Genomic DNA, 19846 nt, shown 5'->3' with positions numbered 1-19846 from the left:
ATCTGCTGGCTCGCATAATCATTTCATATATGCTGTGATATCATCTGCTTAATGCGCTATTTTGCCATACAGTTAAACCTGGGCGATAAATCTGGCCATGGTCTCCATTAATAGATGCAGGGCCTCGCTGAATAATGTGTGCATTAGATTAGCAGCACTACAGAAGTGAACCACCGTGGAGAGAGAAATACTTCACGTTAATCTCTCTTGGTGGTTCCCAAGGGATGAGAACTTAGTGCCCCTTCCTGTGACTGGAGGTGTAGGGTGGAGGAGGTGTGGGTGTGTCTATATGGGACACAGAGAACCATTAAAAGAGCAGAAAGCACTGTGTGTGTGTGTGTGTGTGTGTCCATACGTGTGCTCAAGGGTGGGTTCACTCACAAGCTTCTGATCATTCATTTCAGTCATACAATGCATCCACATGCCCCAAGTGCACACTGGCAAACCTTAACAAATCTTGACATTGAAAATGAACAACACAATTCATGCTTATTCCGAGTCAACACACTTGCTGCTAAATCTACACAGTTAACATCGGCCCCTCAAGAAAACCGACATTTCTGACATCACATTTCGCCCTCTTTCACTCCTCTTTTCTCTCTTAACATACTCCCATTCCCTGATTTCCAGTGGGTGAGGAGAGATTTGAGGTGACCTCGTTACGGAGGATGACAATACAACAAAAGAACGGGGTTATGAAATCAAGAAATTCTATTTCCACCCTCCTGGCCATTCATCTCCCTGCAATAGTAGGAAGAGGATTCATTATTTGGTACCCTCTCTCCACTATCTTCTGAATTTGCATACTCTGCCTATATGGATGAGTGAGTGTGTGGGAGTATGTGTGTGTATCTTGTTGCGTTTCGCTGCACTTGTAAGAACAAAGATTGTGGCTGGGGTTAAAAGTGGGGTTTGGTCCAGGTTATGATAAACCTCCAGGATATCAATGTCAAGTGTGTGTATGCACTCCTGTGAGAATGTGTGCGAGAATGAGAGAAAAGAGAGTAACTGGCAGATTGTGTAAATCACGTGTACGAATTTATACATTTGTGTCCAGATGATCAAGAGAAAGATTCCATGAGTTGCGGCTCTGTGCACTAACATAACTACTAATGCGCTCCAGTGAGTTGCCACCTTGACAAGGGGAGCCCTGGTTTCTGGTGAGGGTGAGAGGATGCCAGACCCCCTGATCAGGCAGTCACAGCTCAGGCAAGTAAAGTGCAGGCTTAAAAGCAAGCGTGAACCCTGAGGCCCAGAGAGCAGTGTAAATCAAGTCATCAGCACAGATAGACAGAGAGAGAGAAAACATTTTAACATTTCAAGAGACAAAGTATATGTGGTTGTATTATTAAAAAAGCTGTTTTCAGTTAAGTATTCATGAGCATACAGTATGATACACACATTAAAGTCTGAGCATAATGCAGCACACATGGATGTTTAATGATACACAGTTCTGCATATGCTGTATGACACATGCAGGTTAGTGTTATCTACACAGAGTATTTTCAGTTTAGCGACATGATCTGTAGGTTAAACCAGTGAAAATGCATTAAAGTTTGGATCAAATGTATTTCTGCTCTTCTTCATTATGGAAGTCATTATCAACTTTTGGCTGATAATAATATATTTCTAGACACATTTCGAGAATTTACCACGACTCACTAAAACAACTATAAAAGAAACATTAAAGAACCATTAAAATACAAATGGCAATGAGACAAAAGGGTACTCCTGCAATTAGGACTGCATAAGTTGGGAGGCTTACAAAAGACACATTCAAAATATAAGATCCAAAATCCTGCAGCAGAGAGCATTGATGCTGACCGTTAGTCCCTCGTACGGGTCAAGCTTCAAAAATGCTGGATTTCTCATAATGCAGCTTAACTGTATTACTACAGTATAGACTATCAAATTTCAGTGCTATAACAATACGACAATGTGAAAGGGGTCGCTCACAGTGAACCGACAAATAATTATCACCCAAATCTGCCACTCCTCTCAACTAAATGGCTTTTCAGGGAGTTTCGGCTCATTGTTTAGATGCTCAGCCAGCAAATTTCAGCTCTAAAAACCCACTCAACACTACCTGCCCAGAATCAAAAGGGGGATAGAAACAGTTAGGAGCTAGTTTAAGAACATAACTGAGCATTTGGCACCTAAAGAGCCAAGTGTTTTGCTTAGGAGTCGGTGGAGACCAAAAACAGAGCTAAAAGAGAGTGACTGTTGGATACGCATTCATCTGGTGGCCAGAAACACAACTCAGAATGAAAGCCAATGATTCCGTAACTGCTGCATGTGTAAATAAGTAATGGTGAGCTAACAAGTTCGCCTTATTAATCGAAAGTTTGTGGCGTCAATGTCATGTTTTCAACTTGTTTTAGTTCCTCCAAAGAAACAAAAAACAGTTACTGCAGCTTTAAAACTCCTCGCCCCAGTTTGTAAAACAGGCTTGATTTTCAAAATGTTATAGTCTCCAGGTCCAAGCCAAGATAACCCTGATGACATCATCAGGAGTCATTTTCTCTGACTTTAGAAAGCTCTATTATGAGCAACAATAAATACATAAAAATGTTACATCTGTTTTCACAGACTGTGAATCACCTCCCATGATGACATTAGGAGGGAATTTAATTTCAGGTGTAAAATCGGTGGGATGCCCCTTTAAAGAAGCATTGAAAACAGGCTAATAAATGCCGGTTTCCAAAAAAAATGAATGGCAGTTAACAAAACTGCTCAATCTGCAATTATGTCCCAAATGAAATGTAACATTACAACTGCTGAGAAACTGGATTCATAATTATTACATACTTCTCTGATGCAAAAGTGTTGAAATATTCAGAAGTTACTTTTATCTGAATTATCAAAGCAATAATTTGATGCCCCTGTCTCATTCCACACAAAATAGCAACAGTTGATGGCTGCTGATGACACAGTGTGTCAACAGGAAATAGGAAACGAGTCACCCCACCCTCTATCCGCCCCGCGTCGCTGCTTTGGTTTCACTTGCACTCAGAATCATGCAGCACTCCAAAAGCAGGGGATTAGGGGGTGGTGGTGGTGGTGGTGGTTTGTAGTGCAGGGAGACAGTGAATTTCACTGCTTGTGCACGCACACACACACACACAGTAGCAAGATGTGCATGCTTGTGTATTGAGATGCTGAGTGTGTATGATCCAACAAAACATCACCCTCCCCTCCTGAAGCCTCTGAATGCGAAGACGTACTTCGACATCGCCAAAGGATTTGTTAATTAGCTTGCCAACATCTGTCCTCTCAATGCAAGATGGGATTAGAATACAAAAAAAAATAACGCCCATCGTCAGATGTCAACCACCCCCCACCCCCACCTCCATAGCTCAGAGGTAAAGAAAAAAGAAAAAAAAAAAAGAACAAATTTTTTATGTGATAGTTCTTTAATTGATGTTAGCATGTTGCTGAATAATGCATGCCGCACTCCAGGAGAGGACTGTACAGCAATAATTTGTGTGTGTATGTGTGTCTGAATGGGAGTACTATCTACTTTGAAACTCATATCCTGCTTGTAATGTCCTCCACGGGCCAAAGGGAATTGATGAAATGATAACTTCTGCTCTTACGGGATGATTATAGCTGTGATTAAGTTGTACGGGACAGACCCTACAGGAGATGAAGAGGAGGGCGAAATGGCGAGGAGTTCTCTCTATTCATTTCTCTGCTGGAAGCTTTGGGCACATGGAGCTCAATGTGGTCTCCCCGGACGTTGACAAATTAAGTTATTACATTTATGCGAGTGTGTGTGATTGATTCATCAGCCGACGCTGGCTACCAAGAGCTTCTGATTTAATTGGGGAGCTGGTGACACATGCATCTTCCTGTGATAACAGATCATTTTTTATCAAAATGAAATCACCAACCAATATTGTATACAGAACTCAATGCAGCCCTGAGTCGATGATGTACAGTTTGGTGCACGTAAAAGTCAATCCATGACAATTATTCATAATTTGAGAGTCAGAAGAAATATGTTGTTTGTCAATTAGTATGTAAGGGATGACACAAAATCTGTTGAAATACCACATCATTGATATTTCAGCTGCTAATACAAAATGAAGCATTCATTAGATGTTCTGGAGTGCAAATTTTCAGTCTTTAAAGCATCAAATCAACCACATTTTGGAAAAAAAAAAAAAAAAAAGTGCAAACCAGTCTCATTTCATGCTCCATAGTTGCAACATCATCTTTTGCATTTTAATAGATTAGTAACTCTGCCTATATTGAATTTTTTATACCAACATAACAAAAAAAATAGTTGTCATTGACAAAATAGTTTTAATTCAGTGTCTATGGACTAACCAACGAAATATGAATATAGTTTTGATTTCATGTGCCCATCTACACTAAGATTTCTACCTAAATCCCAACAGAAAAAAGGCAAATGGAATTTTGTTTGTGGTTTTGTGATTGCTGAAACTGAAATTCCATTCACCTTCATTATGAGACCAAACTGAGGTACTAAAACTGGGCAAATGAAACCGAAACAATCAGTATATCTCAATATTACTTGGAATAAGTTAAAACAAAGCACATTTTTTGAAATAATTTGGTGTATTGACCCTTTAAACTCTAAGTTTCTGCTGCGAACAAGTGATAATAATAGCCGTCACTTCATATCTTTTCCCTGTTCTACTCACACAGAGTCTGAGACAGTACTGAAGATATGCAGATTGTGTCTCCTTCACAAAATAATGGCAGATAATATCCCAGTTTAATGCCTGAGGTGGGATAGCATTTTCTTAAGAGTTACACAAGTCCAATATCAGATCAAATTATCAGTGCGAAAATGTGTCATTTTCACAAATGGCACCAAGATCAGCCACCATTTGAATACATTCCAAGATGATATCATGCATGGAAAGAAACCAGACAGAAAATGTGGCAAAAAGCATGCAAATCAAAAGAAACTATGTTTGGCTTTTTATCTCAATATGCTGCTCCTGAGATTGGTCTGGAGTAAATGGAGGCTTCCACTTCAAATGTGGGTTATGCCAGCGATAATGTGTGTTGCATCGCAAAAAGTGTAATAATCAACAATATAATTCAAAATAGAGTGCATTTGCATGAATTCCACTCACTATGTCATACGCACATCACATATATTGTTGCCTATAGGGTCCCTGCTGAGAAGTCATAATGAGCTCTTCAACCCTGAAGAGGCAGGAATAACTCGCATGTTCTGCTGTCACTGTGACAATGAAGGGGTTTATCACTGCCAAAGGCTTGGGGGTGGGGGTGGGGGTGGGGGGGATAATGTATACAAAGAGAGACTGAGATAGCACGAGAGCACAGGAGAAATACAAAATCTCCTCCAGCCTGCCGCGCATTCATAGCCGAGGCGTGTTTCAGCATGTAGAGGAGTATCAGCTGGATTTACGCTGCTGCAGCTCGCTGAGCGCTTTCAGGCAACATTTCCTACTGTGTCCCTTGCAGCAGTGCTAACCTTCTGTCCCACCCCTCTTCGCACACTCGTCTTCTTTCTGTCTTGCATCTCTGCCTCTATTCTTGCATGTTGCTCCCTTCTCCCTCAGACTGTGTCAGGAGGCTAAAGAGAAATAGAGCAGACAGGGATCATCTTCACCCCCTTTTTACAAGACAAACCCCCAGAGGTGACGATTGACAAAAGGCTTGACAAACACGCCTCTCAACAACCAGCTACTGCCAGGAAATTTGAGTGTTATGTTGTCTTGGCCTAAACCAGACCATTAAATATATCAAACATTTAAGGTTTTCTCATTGCACACATTTTTGGCCAACATACATAGCACACTAAGAGGATGTGCTAGAATTGAGTGGAAGTAAAGCAATTTATGCTTCACTGTCCTTCAGTTGAGTTGCAGCCTGCATTGAGTCGATGAAATGAAATGAAATCATGAAGGGCTTTTACTCTGCTCCTATCTGAAAATCAGGTCAGTTCTAGCTGAGAATAATTTTCCATTAAATCAACAATCTGTAATTTCAAAATAGTTCTATGTTTTGAAGTAAATCAAACAGGTTCTTTTGAACTCTGCTTATCTTCAATATAACTGTGGTCTGCTACTGAAAAAAGAGTCACTCTGCAGCCTTGCTAGCCGAATGTATGGGAAGTGTCAAGGGCAGGGAGTATGTACAGGAGCTGCTATTACCAGCGGCCCAGTCAAGTCGGGTCAAGATGAGTTCACGAGTTTGTAGTGCTAAAGCAAACTAAACTTCACATGGTACTTGTAGCACTCTTCAAGGTTGCAATGCTCCCATCTCAATCGCTGGCAGTCAGTTTGGCTTGACTCAAGAGTTTGAGGCAGTGGCTATTTCCTGGAAGCAATATGTATCAGTACAGACCTGGTACAAACCAAACTTGCTGAAGCATCAGAAGAAAGAACGTGTTCATTTTTTCACCAGATACAGTGATAGTTAATGACTTGTGTGACTAAAGGCTCATGAAGTGAAATCTTTAAAAAAGTCTCATGTAGAAAATACACTCCATCTATCCAATTAAGAATCTTGTAGCGAGAGGATGTTAAAGCTGTGAAAGAGGTTAAAAGTGCAAACATTTAGCTCAGCTACTTATTTATCTGACTGCTTTGTGTCTTTTCAGGCAGCAGCATCCTCCAGTGTTGTCTGTCATACCAGTTGGCTTTTTGCTGCTGTAGTGTGAGATCAGGTTTATCCACTTCAAGGATTTTTAACCTTAACTTCTCCTCCAAAATGGTCACTGCAAAAGAGAGTTGCTTTGATACTGCACTAAACTTGTTGCTAATCATAAGCAACATTGTCATATTTGCGGGAACTTCTCTAATTATGTTGCATCAGCATCTGTTGGATTAGATGGTGGAGGTATGAATGTAAATAACTGACATGAGTCTAAATAATACATCTTTAAAAGCTTTAAATAATTAGCTAAAAGTAATGGATAGGCTAATAGTTGAAGTAGTTCGCTAACCATTAACAGTTGAAACAGTTAGCTTAAAGTAATGGATAATAGTTGAAATACCAAAATGAATTAGCTGAATTAGTTAAGTAAAAGTAAGAGGTTAATAGTTGAAGTAGCTGATGTTAATTGATGGTTCAAAAAGACACAAATTAATGGATAAACAGTTGACAGTTTAACGTAGTGGATATAAATGGTGAAGATACAGAAACAGTGGTGGATAAATGGTTAAAAAAGTTAGCTAAAAGTAACAAAAAAATTCAAGAGACATCCAGCTTCATATCCATTTTCATATAATTAATAGTGTCAAATATCAGTTTAATATCCGTTCAAAAGAACAAATTACAGGTGTTGAGACTTGAACCCGCTGACATCGCACAATTTGGGTACTGCCTATATTATTGGTAGTACTCATTTTCCATTTTCCTAGTTGTTATTATAGGCCCTATAATATAATAACAACTAGGAAAATGGAAAATGAGTTGGCATTAAACGTGATTAAATGTGTACTATGACTCAAACAGGGAAAGTGAGGAAATTAAATGTAAATATTCATACTCACGGGTTAATGTTAGTTAAATGGGGAGGTCTTAAAGTCATACATGCATAGATTTAAATTATTCAACTGCATTGTATTACTTATTTATACATCCTGTGATAGATTGGACTCATATGATTAGTGACGCGGCTTCTGGGACACATGAGCCTCTAGAAATATTGGAGTTATGCCTTGTTCACAGGCACAGACGCTGCTTTTCCATTAGAACAGGAAACCTTCCTCATCCTCTGGGCTATGCAGGGTCTCAAATCAAATCTTTACAGTATATCCCTTTTGCTCTCTACAACAGCAGCCACAAATCAGTTCATCGTTTCTGCATCCCAAAATGGTTGTTGGAGCAGCAACAAGCAATAGTGCAAGATAAATGAGGGCAAGCGCATTGTAATTTCCATATCAATCACGGACAGCGTCAGGAGCTTAACTTGGGGAGAAAGAGAGGGATAGAAAAGGCAGAAAGGGAGAGACAACAAGAAAATAGATGCTTTTGTTATATGAAAAATCTACTCCAGCTATTATTTAATGAAGTGCATTTCAAATTGAGGTTCAGGTAATGCACCTTGTGGCACAGAGCCAAACGCAAACTGACTTACTGACTGACCAGGTGACCGGCTGGCTGTCTGTCTGTCTCTAACAATCCTTGAAATGGTTTCACAATCTCAACCGTCTTTGACATCTGGGTGCAAAGAGAGTGCAGCTGTCATTTAGGCCATAAATGTCCAGCAGATTTATCTTCCACAAACATTAACATTGAATCGTGGCTGTCAGCATGTATGTCACTGGGCCTTGATGTGGAGGTGCTGCGGCTGACAGGCTGGCAGAATGGGGGAGACGAGAGGATGAAGGCAGGGACTACAGGATCCGGAGGGGGGATGAGGGGAAGCCCTCAAGGCCCTATAACAAGTTCTCGAGAGTTGGGCTGGCAAAAACTTTGTAGCGGCGTTATCTTGTTAAGTGCAGGAGTCATTGAAGGACACCAGACAATTGATTGAACGGAGTTGACTTCAGCACAATTTCCTCCTTGTGGCGACATGTATCAAGCAGGCCATGGGTCCCTATATTCTGCCTCTTAACTACCTCTCAGGTCTCCCACTGTGACAAATGGCTTCTGTCTCTTCTAATGTAATATTTGTTTCTACTTCTGAGAGCCTCTCGGCTACTCCGCAGCGAGTCTGTCTGCCGACTGCTTCATTGTGTTAGCTGACTTTATTCCCCAACCGGCTGTCAATTGGTGGACCGTCTGAGTGTTCTCGTCTGTCTGTCTTTTGTCTCATTGCCTGCGCCGTCCTTTTTTCTCTCTCAAGCTCTTTCTACTGCTCCCTCGTCAACCCCTTTCCTCGTCTCACACTCACCATTTCTCTGCCTCCCTTGTGCTCTCTGTCCGTCTCTCTTCCGTCTCCTACTCTCTCATTCTCATTGCCTCTCCGCCATCCTACTCCCTCTTTCCCCGTCTCCACCTCCCTCCTCCCCGTTTTCTCTCTCCACTTTACCGCCATGTCTTTGCTCCAGATGCTAGCTGTCTCAGCTCCGTGGGCCGCGTCTCAGTGATGGGCCCCTCCAGGAATTCAAAGCACCATTCTGGCATTTTCTTCCAAGCAATTGCTTTTTGCAGTAATAAAGGGGGAGTAGCTTTAGCATCTCTCTTTGAATGGGCTTACTGGCCCAAGGCAAAACAAGCACAAGTGCACATCCATGAATCCTCTCGAGGCTGGAACACACCGCAAGACTCTGTCCGGATTCCGACCCAATTAAGCCATCTCACACAATTTACAGGATTGGTTTCAAAGACTTAACATTAATCACTTTGAGGCTCCCGAATCTTAAACTTTGTGTGTGTACTTTCACTTTAATAAGAAACTCCTGATCTATATTGTCATCACAGAGCTGGACAAGCAGTTAACACTTGCCTTTTTTTTTGACTGCGACCTGTTGAACCCTGCAGTCATGCACGACTTACAATATGATATGTAAATATTATACATGCAGTTTTAATGGTAATTAAAGTCACATTGACACCAAATTAATTCACGATGGGACACGGAGCATTTAAGGTGCAATTAGCCATGGAAGCGGCTATGACGATACTTTGCCCAACTCCAAACACTTCACAATTTGTTTTCACATTAAGTAAATGTCACAGCGTATTAGCATGTTATTATGGCATCCATTTTTTTTTTATTTACACAGCAGGATCTGGCTGCAAAGGTGCAGGCAGAAATGGCTTAAAACCCGGGAACAGAGGATGAAGCGATGAGAAAAACAGAATCAGTGAGACAGCAAAGCGGATTTAATGCAACTTTTACTGCATCGCAGTGTAAACAAGTGCACCAACTGTTGTAGCTGTTAACTGTTCTGAGGCCATGGAGCATCTGTGGAGGAACAGGCTGTGTGCTGTTTCACTACAGATGAAGCTGTGATAACAAAACTGCAAAACACAGGCATGAACTTGACTTGTAGGATTTACTGCGGCTGCAACAAAAAGCCTGCTATACTTAAAAAGCACTCTCCACTGTTTCCTTGCCAGCGAAGGTTTGTGTATAGAATGGCCCATGCTCATACTCTGCCACAGTGAATGGCATTACATCCCTCTATTAAGCAGTTTTTCCTTGTGTGTTTACCGAAGATCAATAGTTTAACAAGAGACAGGCAGGCAGGCACACACACACACTCACTCACACACACACACACACACACACACACAGTGGTAATATTGAAACGAGAAGCACTGAGGCTGTAATTGATTGCATACCTGGCTTTATAAGTGTTATGTGTATTAGGCTTGTCCACCAAAAGGCCAACATTCATTGATTCTGTGAGAGGCTGCAGAGAACAATAAGTCTTGTCAATGTAATGTCAAAATGATCCTGTTTGAGTTCTATTTTTTTTTAGACAGTGGTGGCTGCTTATCTTGAATATGACTGTAGTCCATTATTGAACAAGACTAAGCATCCATGCTAGCAGCTCTGTGAGGCTGGGCTTCGGCAGAGCAGTGCTTTGAGCTCCATGGCAATGTATGAACTACCTGACATGCTGATGGTTAGGGATCTTTACATTGTTCATCATCTCCTGTTAGAATGCTAAAAGTTGCTTCTTAGTAGGGGTATGAACAAATCATTTACAATTGATCTTAAAACTTAAATTACTACACTAAATCTAAATTGTAATTGAACAGATACGCAGCTTTCAGCAGTTGAGCTCCCCTCACTGGTGACTGAGCACAGTGTTTGCTCAGCAGTAAAGCACAGCAGGCTGTGTCCATGAAGGCCACATAAACAACCACAACCTATTAACCTCACATACAGTCCATGTATGATAGGCTAGTTCTGAACTTAACGCAACAGCTTGGACTAGCTACACACTGCTATGCTGAAAACAGAATAAGTGATGAATAGTCCATGCGCTGATGTATTCACTGACTAAAGCACATACTGAGGTGCACTTGAACAGTTACCAAAAAAAAAGTGAACTATAAAATCAGTGACGATGAAACTGCACTGAACAGAATGAAATGAGTCAGCAAAGTGATCCATAATTTCTTAATCAGTTATAAAAACCATCCTGAGATACACATTAATGTCTGTGCCTCGTTTCATACAGAATTGATTGAGAAATGTTACAAAAGCAAAAGTGTCAACATGCTGGTGGCACTAGAGAAAATGTTAGGGGATAACTAAAGTCAGAGGGCTTCATCCTTTTGTGGCAATTACTGTCTGTACAAAATCTCATGACAACCCATCAATAGTTGTGAAGATACTTCAGTCAACAAACTCTTTATGCAGTTTGACAGACGTTTGTAATAGAGACTGGGAAATGTTGTTCAGACAGGAAGCGATTTACTTGTCCACTTTAGCAATTTCTCACTGTAAAAAGAAAAAAAAAAAAAGCATCCCTGCTTTGATGTAATTGTGTCCAAACATCCAGACATTTTTACAGTAAAACTTGTGGGATGATGGATGCCCTTTGCCTTACAGTCAGAGCCAAGAGCAGCAACCATATGCCTGAAGATCCCTGTCAACAAGCATTCCCTTAATTCTACAATGTTCTCCTCACTCACTGCCAACAACAGTAAGTAGCAACGAGTTGACACGAGTGTGGGCTGCACAGAAAAACACACCGCCTGTGGCCACACTGCCACCTCCCATTTAATGTCAATGGGTCCCTGCGCGCACTGAAAAAGATCCCATAGCTGCTTCATATTTAAGAAGTCGTGAAAACTCCTGATATTCCTTCCTTGCCTTTACCAAACATGATGCTTTCCATTGATGGCATTCTCATTACCCGATGACAGCAATGTCAAACCCCCCCCCTTCAAATGACACTCATCATGGTCTTTAAATTTTGCAAAGCTGTCTTCTAAAAAGCTGCTCAAATATGTATGCGGTCTCTGGCCCCATTTCCGGGGGTCCATAATGTGGTTCTTCGCTTTCTCGGTGGAAAAACTCAACAGGTTGACTCCCTTTATGAATTTATGTCCCCGGGCCATCGGCAGCCCTTTCTGCTGCTTCCTGGCTGTGGCTCCTCTCTCCGTCTCTCCCTCCCTGCAGAGGAAGAGGCTCCAGGCTATGCTGAAAATAAGATAAGATATTCAAATATGTCCACGTGCTCACCCACAAGTTCTTGCATTTTTTCGGGGTCAGTCCAGTCCCATTTTCTCGCCCTGTGAATCAGACGATCTCCAACAGAGATTTTGTGCATGTGTGTGCGTGCAGGCGAACCGATCTGAGACTCTCTGTATCACTGCCTACGTGTGATTATGTGTTTGGAGGTCTTCGAGCGACAGGGTGAGGTGCCTGAGCACGCCGCACCATCTTTTCTCCATGGATGCCCCCAAGCTGCTGTTCTCAGTAACAGTCAACAATCCATCGATTCAGCAGCGAGTCATAAACAAACAGGCACAAGGAAACACAGGAGACCGTGCAGAGAGACAGGGAGATCTGATGGGAACAGCTTTAAGTGGCAGCAGAGAGCTTTTGTCCCTGACAGCAGTGGCATGTGTGTTCATGCATGCGTGTGCTCGACCTTTCTGCCTTCTCAAAAATCCTTGCAGGGTGATGTTCACGTATGTGCAAATAGGTCATGGGCACTAACATATTTCTGGATGACCCTGAGTAACTGCTTTGATACAGCTGTGCTCGCGTGTGTGCGTCAATGTGACATATGTGCCTACTTTGATGTTATGTTCATTAATCTCTCTAATGTATGTGTCTTTGTTACATTCACGCCAATAAAGCATATTGAATAATGGGTTTGCCCTTGAGCGCGTATGTCTGTCTGAGCATGTAGGTGTGTGTATGTGCACACAGGATAAAAGAAGACTGGAATGAATCAGCAATTGCAACATGTATGACACTGAAGGTTGCAGTGAGAGGACTTGTGCATGGCCTCTCTTTCTTTCTTTTTCTCTATCACTTGCCCCACCTCCTCCTCCTCCTCCTCCCTGACTGTTACTCTATCTTCCCTCATCTCTTCCCCTTTCTCCTTGTTTGCAGTTCAGAGCAGGACCACAGCCGTGGCTACATTCCTTAGCTCTCCCAAGCTAAGATTAGCATACTGATTAGCTAGCCTTCTGGCTCTATCTTCCTCCGGACTCACATGCAGGGCTACAGTCTCATGAATACATAATAGCACCGTCGGCAAACAAATGCATGGCTGAGAGCTTCCAGAGGAGGGAGCTAGTGCACAGAATACAATGCTTTTATTTTTTCTTTTGTAATGTAATCAGAGGGTACCGAAGCATTCTTGTGTGATTAGAGTTTCCAACACGGTATGAGCAGTTAAATTGTTGAGCTGCTGCCATTTATCTTCTGAGCCTCTCTCTCTCCTTTCACTTTCTTTTCCCACTTTTTGCCTCCTGCTCCCCTCTCCACCGTGCCTTCTTTTCACCCTCAACAGGGCTCCTCTCCTTTTTCTTCCTCTTTCTGCCTTCCTTTCTCTTTCATCCTCCAAATCTCCTTTTCATTACTCCCTTCCTCCCCCTCCCTCTTGCCTCCCCCTCCTCTCCTGCCTTTCTTCTACCCTCACCTCTCCCTTTTCTTATCGAGGCACGAGCAGGATGTCGAGCCACCTCCTGCTCTTGCTTCTACTTCTGTCCCTCCCTCCACCACATTGTCTCCTCTCCTCTCTTCAATCTCTTCCTCTCAGAAGGGCCTGAGTGAGGACGGCAGATCGTGTGAAGTTGGATGTTGATTCTAGGTGACAGGCACCATATGAGTCATAGCCATAATCACAGAGCTCCCCTCAATCCCCCTCCTCCCTTTGGCTGCACAACACAGCAGCACTGCAAAGCAAAACTGCCCTTGGTACAAACAATAGCTATACAGTACACACCGTGCATGTAAATTTCTACAATACGTACCAGGTTTTTTTTCTTTCAGTCAGAAGTCATTCAGACTAATGAAAAGCTCAGATGTGTTTAGATTGTTCAGACTGGCATAAAAGCATTTATGAAACCCTACACATACTGTTTTTCTAGCCAGCCGATGTAGAATTGAAAAAAGGTGTATTAATGGCCAAAGAAGAACACAATAATTAAGAAAACATTAGAAAACAGAATGTAAAGGAGAATTCAATAATATTTTGTGAAGAAATGCAATAAAATCTAGTAGAACTGCAACAATTAATCAATAATCAATCATCAGAAAATTAATCAGCTCCTATTTTTTTTTAGGCACAATTAACAAATTTGACAGTTCCAGCTCATCAGAAGGGACAATTATCTGGTTTTTCTGACATTACAGTAGATTGATATCTTTGGCTTTTGCACAATTGGTTGAGCAAAATAAGACACGTGATGGCATCACCTAGAGCTCTACAAGGCATTTTCCACTACTTTCTGATATTTAACAGACCAAGTGATTAATGGATTGATTGAGCCAATAAGCTGCTGGTTGCAGCGTTAAAATGTAGAGACCGTGAAACGTGAAGTTGTTGCTATCTGGGTTAATTTCTAATATGGGAAAAGGACAAAAATGCAAAATTGAACCTCATTTTCAAGTCCAACAATACTCAAGTCATCAAATTATGAATTCTGGTATGATGATTTGGATTTGAGTAGAGTAGAGAAGAGAAGAGGAAAGAGGAGGTCAGCAGCGGAACAGGCGAGAGGACAAGAGATGACGAGCAAGGGGCAGGAATAAACTGCTGAGAGAGCAGAGACCTCAGTCTGCATAACATGCAGTAACATGCGGCGGTCAGTTCAGCGCAGACCTTCACCAGAAAATAGAGGCAAAAATGACAGAGTGTGAAAGAAAAGGGAAAGAGAAGAAGAGGTTGAAAGAGCAAGTGAGAAAGAAGAGAATAGAATATGAGGAAAACTGCGCAAGAGATGGAGATAAAGATTGAATTTGAGTAATATCAGGAGGTACGTACCATAACAGACACGGGACATCGAAGGACACATTAACAAAATAGAGCAGAGAATGGGATAGATGAGGAAGGTCAAACAAAATGGAAATGGATGAGAAGAAAGACAAAGCTAAAAAAGAAAGCAGTAAAATATTCTGAGCTGCGAGTTCAGATGATTGGAGATTTATCAGCCAAAAAGACCACAAGCTAAGACAAAAGAGAAAGCTAAAAGGGAAGAAATCGAAGGAAGAGGAGCCAAGAGGAGAAGAGGAGGCTGTGGGCTATAGTTTAAAATACAGAAATCGGTAGCACGAAAGAAGCAAGCGAGGTCTATGTTATGTTATTGTATAGCACTGATGTCATGAGAGAAGAGAAAAAGAGTGATTTCAGCCTCAGCGCTGCACAAACTACAGTTCAGAGCAGTATGGAGTGAAGAGATTACTAAAGAGAGCAAGAAATCAAAGAATCGCTATTGCTCCGATTATTAAGTTCTAGTAGGGGTGAGATGTTGCTGGGTAGGAGGTCGGGGTCCTTAGTGGTGGGGGTGGGGGGCCAGTCAAACACTGCTGACTGAAACAAACACCCAAGTCACCATTGATTGGACACAAGCAGAAGATCAATCGACATGGCTGAAGGCACCATAAAAGAAGAAAAAGACCCTCCTATCCTGAAGCTTTAAGCTCTACCTCATATAGACACCCCCATCCCACCCGATTGATTGACCTGAGGCTGGTGTGATTACAAAGCAAACTCAATCTGTTAAAGAAGAAAAGAGGGGCAGAGGGGCCATTGCAGAGCCTACGAAGAAAACTCTAGAAAATGGTCATGAATCTGCACAACACCGGCATAGCTAATAAGCTCAAACACCAGACCATTATATTCATCATTAGCTCGGCGGCTAATGAAATAGCTACATTTCTTTAAATATTTTTTTAATGGGCTTATCATGGCTATTGCACATATCCTCCGTTTTTCACACGTAGCAGACTGGAGCGCAGCGTGCCAGCTGGATATCTTCCTCACAAGTGAGTCAGATGCAGTTTGAGACAGAGAAGGGAAGCGAGAGGGAGAGAAGGTGTGAGGGCGCCAGGGAAGAAGAAATGGAAAGCCATCCTCAGCCAGAGAAGTGGAGAGAGAGACTGGGACTGTGTGTGTGTGTGTGTGTGTGTGTGTGTGTGTGTGTGTGTGTGCGCCTAATAAGGCTATCCTCAGGCAATATTTGAGTTATGGCCTGGGCTGAGATTTACTGTTTGCCCAACTGAGCAGGGCTTAATGGGAGATAAAAAGTCTGTTTTCTACAGCATGCCTCATGTGAATTCTTCATATGCTCCATCTCCTGAAACCAGCGTTTGGTCCGGAGACAATATGACAGATGCATGACTGTCTGACCTCAGTAAGTCAGACTGACAGCAACAGTCCTCAGGACAGAGATATGTGTGTGTGTGTGTGTTCGTGAGAGAGAATTAAAGGGAGTCACAAGAGACTTAATTAGGCCTCTGGGACACTTGTGTCCCACCTCCTATCCAAAGAAAAGTCTTTTCTCCAGACAATGAGACACATCTCCCTCTAATCCAAGCCCTCTCTCTGCACAAGTCTGCTCATGCCTGCCTGTGTGTGCATGAGTGAGCGCAGGGAAGAAAAAGATTAAGGGATTACGTGGCTTTTAGTGTGTGTTCCTGCAGCTGAGTCCAGAAGCGTGTTTTCAGAAAAAAAGGGGGGAAATGTCACGTCGACAACTAGTGAGATCAATACGCTAAAAGCGATCGTCAATACCACTTCCATATTTTTTTTTTTTTTTTTTTTTTTGGTCAAAGCGTTCCCTCATGACACCCGCTGCGCACCAGCGTTCCTCTCCAACGCTCCCCAAAGCCGAGATGTGCGGTCAGGAATGAGCGCCGGGACTTACCGCAGTAGAGGACCAGCAGCGCTGTCAGGAGCAGCACAGCCCAGAAAGTTGACGACATTCTCGGCCAGCGGCTGGCATCCTTGCGTCTTGACAACCTGGACACTGAAGCCATTGAACAAACCGAGCACTTCCTCTTTGAAGAGACAAATAAAAAGCAAAGATAGTAATCTCACAATCCAGCTCGGCCTCTCACAATGCTCATATCTCCGCGTGTAATCCCACAAAAAGACATGTCAGGATGGAGCAAGTGGTGGAGAAGCAGCGTTTTGCTCCTTGAGTTAGTCGGATTGCCGGTGCGCAAAAGAAAAGGTCACATCTTCCTTAGGAATCCCTGGTTGGGAAATAACGCAGTATTTTTTCTATTCGCTCTGAACCACAAGTTGGTAAACGTCCCTTTTAGTTGTCCCAAAGTGTGTTAACCTCAATTTTCGCCCTATATTTCAGTAAAAGGGAGCGCGGTGCGCCGGTGCCTGAAGATTGCGTTGAGTTAATGCTCAAAGTGTTCAATCATCTATACCGCAGCGTCGTAAAACCTCCTTTCACCTGTGGTAGCTTTCCTCGAATCTCTCCAGCATCACCAGTCCCGACGGCGTAGCCCCAAGACCGGCTTGGAAAATGAACGCGGTCCCGCAAAATCCGGTGACTGAACGCCTGGATGGATGAAGGAGGGTTGGTCGTAAAAGAAAAAAAAAAAAAAAAGAAGAAAAAAAGTCCTTTAAGCTTTCGGTTTTGGCACGAAGTCGATGGAGATCACAGCATGCTTGCAGGAGGAAAGGCAGGATGGAGAATGGACGGGCAGAGACAGAGAGACAGTGGGAGAAAAGAGCGAGAGGAAAAGTGCGCACTGTGCGACTCCAGGTGATTGTGTCCAAAGTGAAACATTCTGATAATCGATATTACGTCAGCAGTGTGTCACTTGAGGTCGCGGTTTTCGGTGATTTCACAACAGCTTGATGCCGCACACGAAAGAAATCGTTTCACGTCATACAAATCAGTGTGAAACACGGAGTGCTGTATTTTTCTTATTGATTTTCTATTTCATATTGTGTATGCCTGATTGATTTTAAATCGATAATGATTGAGTGATATTTGCCCACTAGCCATATATTATTCAGTAGGAGATTCACACAGAATGCAGCACAATAATGTATATTTTAAAAGGTGCGCGTTTCACGCAGCGCTCATGTTTGATGGACAGACATTGTGCTCGACTGTACGGCACGGAGTAGTTAAAGCGATCACGAAGAGCACTAAATTCAAGTTTGAATGGACTTTATTGCCGTCTTGAGCCCAGTCATGTTGGTCACGTACTTCTTACAAAACCAATGTTTCACAGTTAAAAAAATATGGCTCCCTCCATTGCTGGGAGATCAAAGCTACTCTATAAAAAGTGTCATTGAGGAAAATGACATATTAAAACTATACTGCAAGGCAGGGGTGGAAAGTACTAAAATGGAGTTTTAGGTACACATGTACTTCAATCTTGTGCCACTTTATATTTCTTCTTATGAAATATTAATTTCTCTATATTTATCTGATAGCTTTGGATCCTTCAATTCCTGCACTGATAATGATGGAAAATATGATGCACCATGGGTTAAATTAACCAAAACAGTACGAAGCTGTGAGAATTAGAGCTCCATCATTATGTACACTGTAATATAATACTGTAACACTCACAAGGTAAATGTTTCTGCATAAAGAGACATTTTACTTTTTGGTTCATTACTTGTTCAGAATGCTTTTTCCATACTTGTACTTAAAGCGGCTATAATTCATATTTTTATGACCATTATTACATTGTTCAGTGTGACAGGGGTCACTCCAAGTGATGAACCAACAGAGTATTATCACCAAATTTTAAAGCCCTACTTAGCTTTACGGAGCATCATAGCAAGCCTCATCTCATTGTTTGGCTGTCTGCTCTGAAACTTCAGTGTATTGTTCACTCTTATCGCTCTCATAGCGTCGTCTTTGGTCACAGCGGCCATCTGTTTTCTGTGAAAAGGCTCCAAGAACCCACTGTGCGCAACCTGCTCTGCACCAAACGCCGTGGCCGCAGTTAGCAACTAGCTGGTGAACATAGTGAGGCATTTAGCTGCTAAAGAGCCAGATATGGCCTCAGGATATGGTGGCGGAGACCAAAAACTGAGCTAAAAAAAAAAGTGAATATTGAATATGCTGCATACTTATAGTCGCAGGTGGCCAGAAATACACCTGCATATAAAGAAAAATGTTTCTGTTTAACAACCATATCACCTTAAAAAATTATGATATATATATATAAAACTTAAAGATTTATTTTAAATACGGGATGCATACTTTTAATGGTATATTTCACACTGTACTACTGCTATCCGTATTTCAGTAAAGAATCTGAATACGTCCTCCTTCACTGCTTCAGGAACAGAAATGATGCCACTTGTCTGTGTCTCAGTGCCTAAATGGCCAATGGACAGTGCAGTGAGCGATGTACTTTCAGCACCATGGACAGTGCCAGTGACAGCCCTTGTGGACAGCACAATGGATAACTGGTACCATGGACAGCGCCAGGGAGCGACGCTCAGCCCCATGACGAACACAATGGAGTTACAGCACCACGGCCAGCGCCAGTGCCTGAACCTCAGCACCGCGGACAGCGTCACTGACAGCTCTGCACTGTGGCTGCTGCTGTCAAGCTGGAGCTCGCTCTGTCTGCTGGCTGCGAGGCTCTGGAGGCCTCTGTGCATTCACCTCAGCACACCCTGCCATGCATGTGAAACGTAAAGTCTGTGCCTGCACTATCTTGCGGTCCTTAGGGAACAAATAACCATGAATAACTCAATGTTCGAGCCAGATATTTTGCTCCTCTATTTTGGAGCTGTCAGCTGGACTATCACTTCCAACAAGTTCCTTTATAGAGATTCCAAGTTATCCCTGCTTAGCCTTGCTGCAGTAATGTGCACTAGACTGGAGCTCTTGTAAACCAGACTGTAAACTACACTGGGTGCAATAAAATGCTTAATTGCTGTATGTTTCCCCATCAGTCCTTGTAAACCTCTAAATCTCTATGTAATTACTCTATTCAGTTAGTTGTGTCAGTACAGTGGACAGTTTTCCC

General features: G+C 42.4%; 1 protein-coding gene across 2 annotated transcripts in view; it reads right to left on the bottom strand.

Annotated features, from left to right (window-relative positions):
- Window positions 1-17748, bottom strand: part of tafa5a (TAFA chemokine like family member 5a) — a 137324-nt gene extending 119576 nt beyond the window's left edge. Inside the window, exon 1 of one of the 2 annotated variants that reach the window (XR_013075858.1) lies at window positions 16747-17748. Coding sequence is in view for 1 of the 2 variants with exons in the window: in XM_076722348.1 (XP_076578463.1) it covers window positions 16747-16858 (112 nt within the window). In the remaining variant the exon portion in view is untranslated. The remainder of the gene's footprint in view (window positions 1-16746) is intronic. The other variant, XM_076722348.1, reaches the window with a different exon arrangement.
- Between the last annotated feature and the right edge of the window lie 2098 nt (window positions 17749-19846).

This window comes from Chaetodon auriga, chromosome 22 (genome assembly GCF_051107435.1).
Source record: "Chaetodon auriga isolate fChaAug3 chromosome 22, fChaAug3.hap1, whole genome shotgun sequence".
Lineage (NCBI taxonomy): Eukaryota > Metazoa > Chordata > Actinopteri > Chaetodontiformes > Chaetodontidae > Chaetodon > Chaetodon auriga.
Note: the sequence above shows the minus strand (reverse complement) of the source record. Positions and strands in the feature narration are given on the sequence as shown.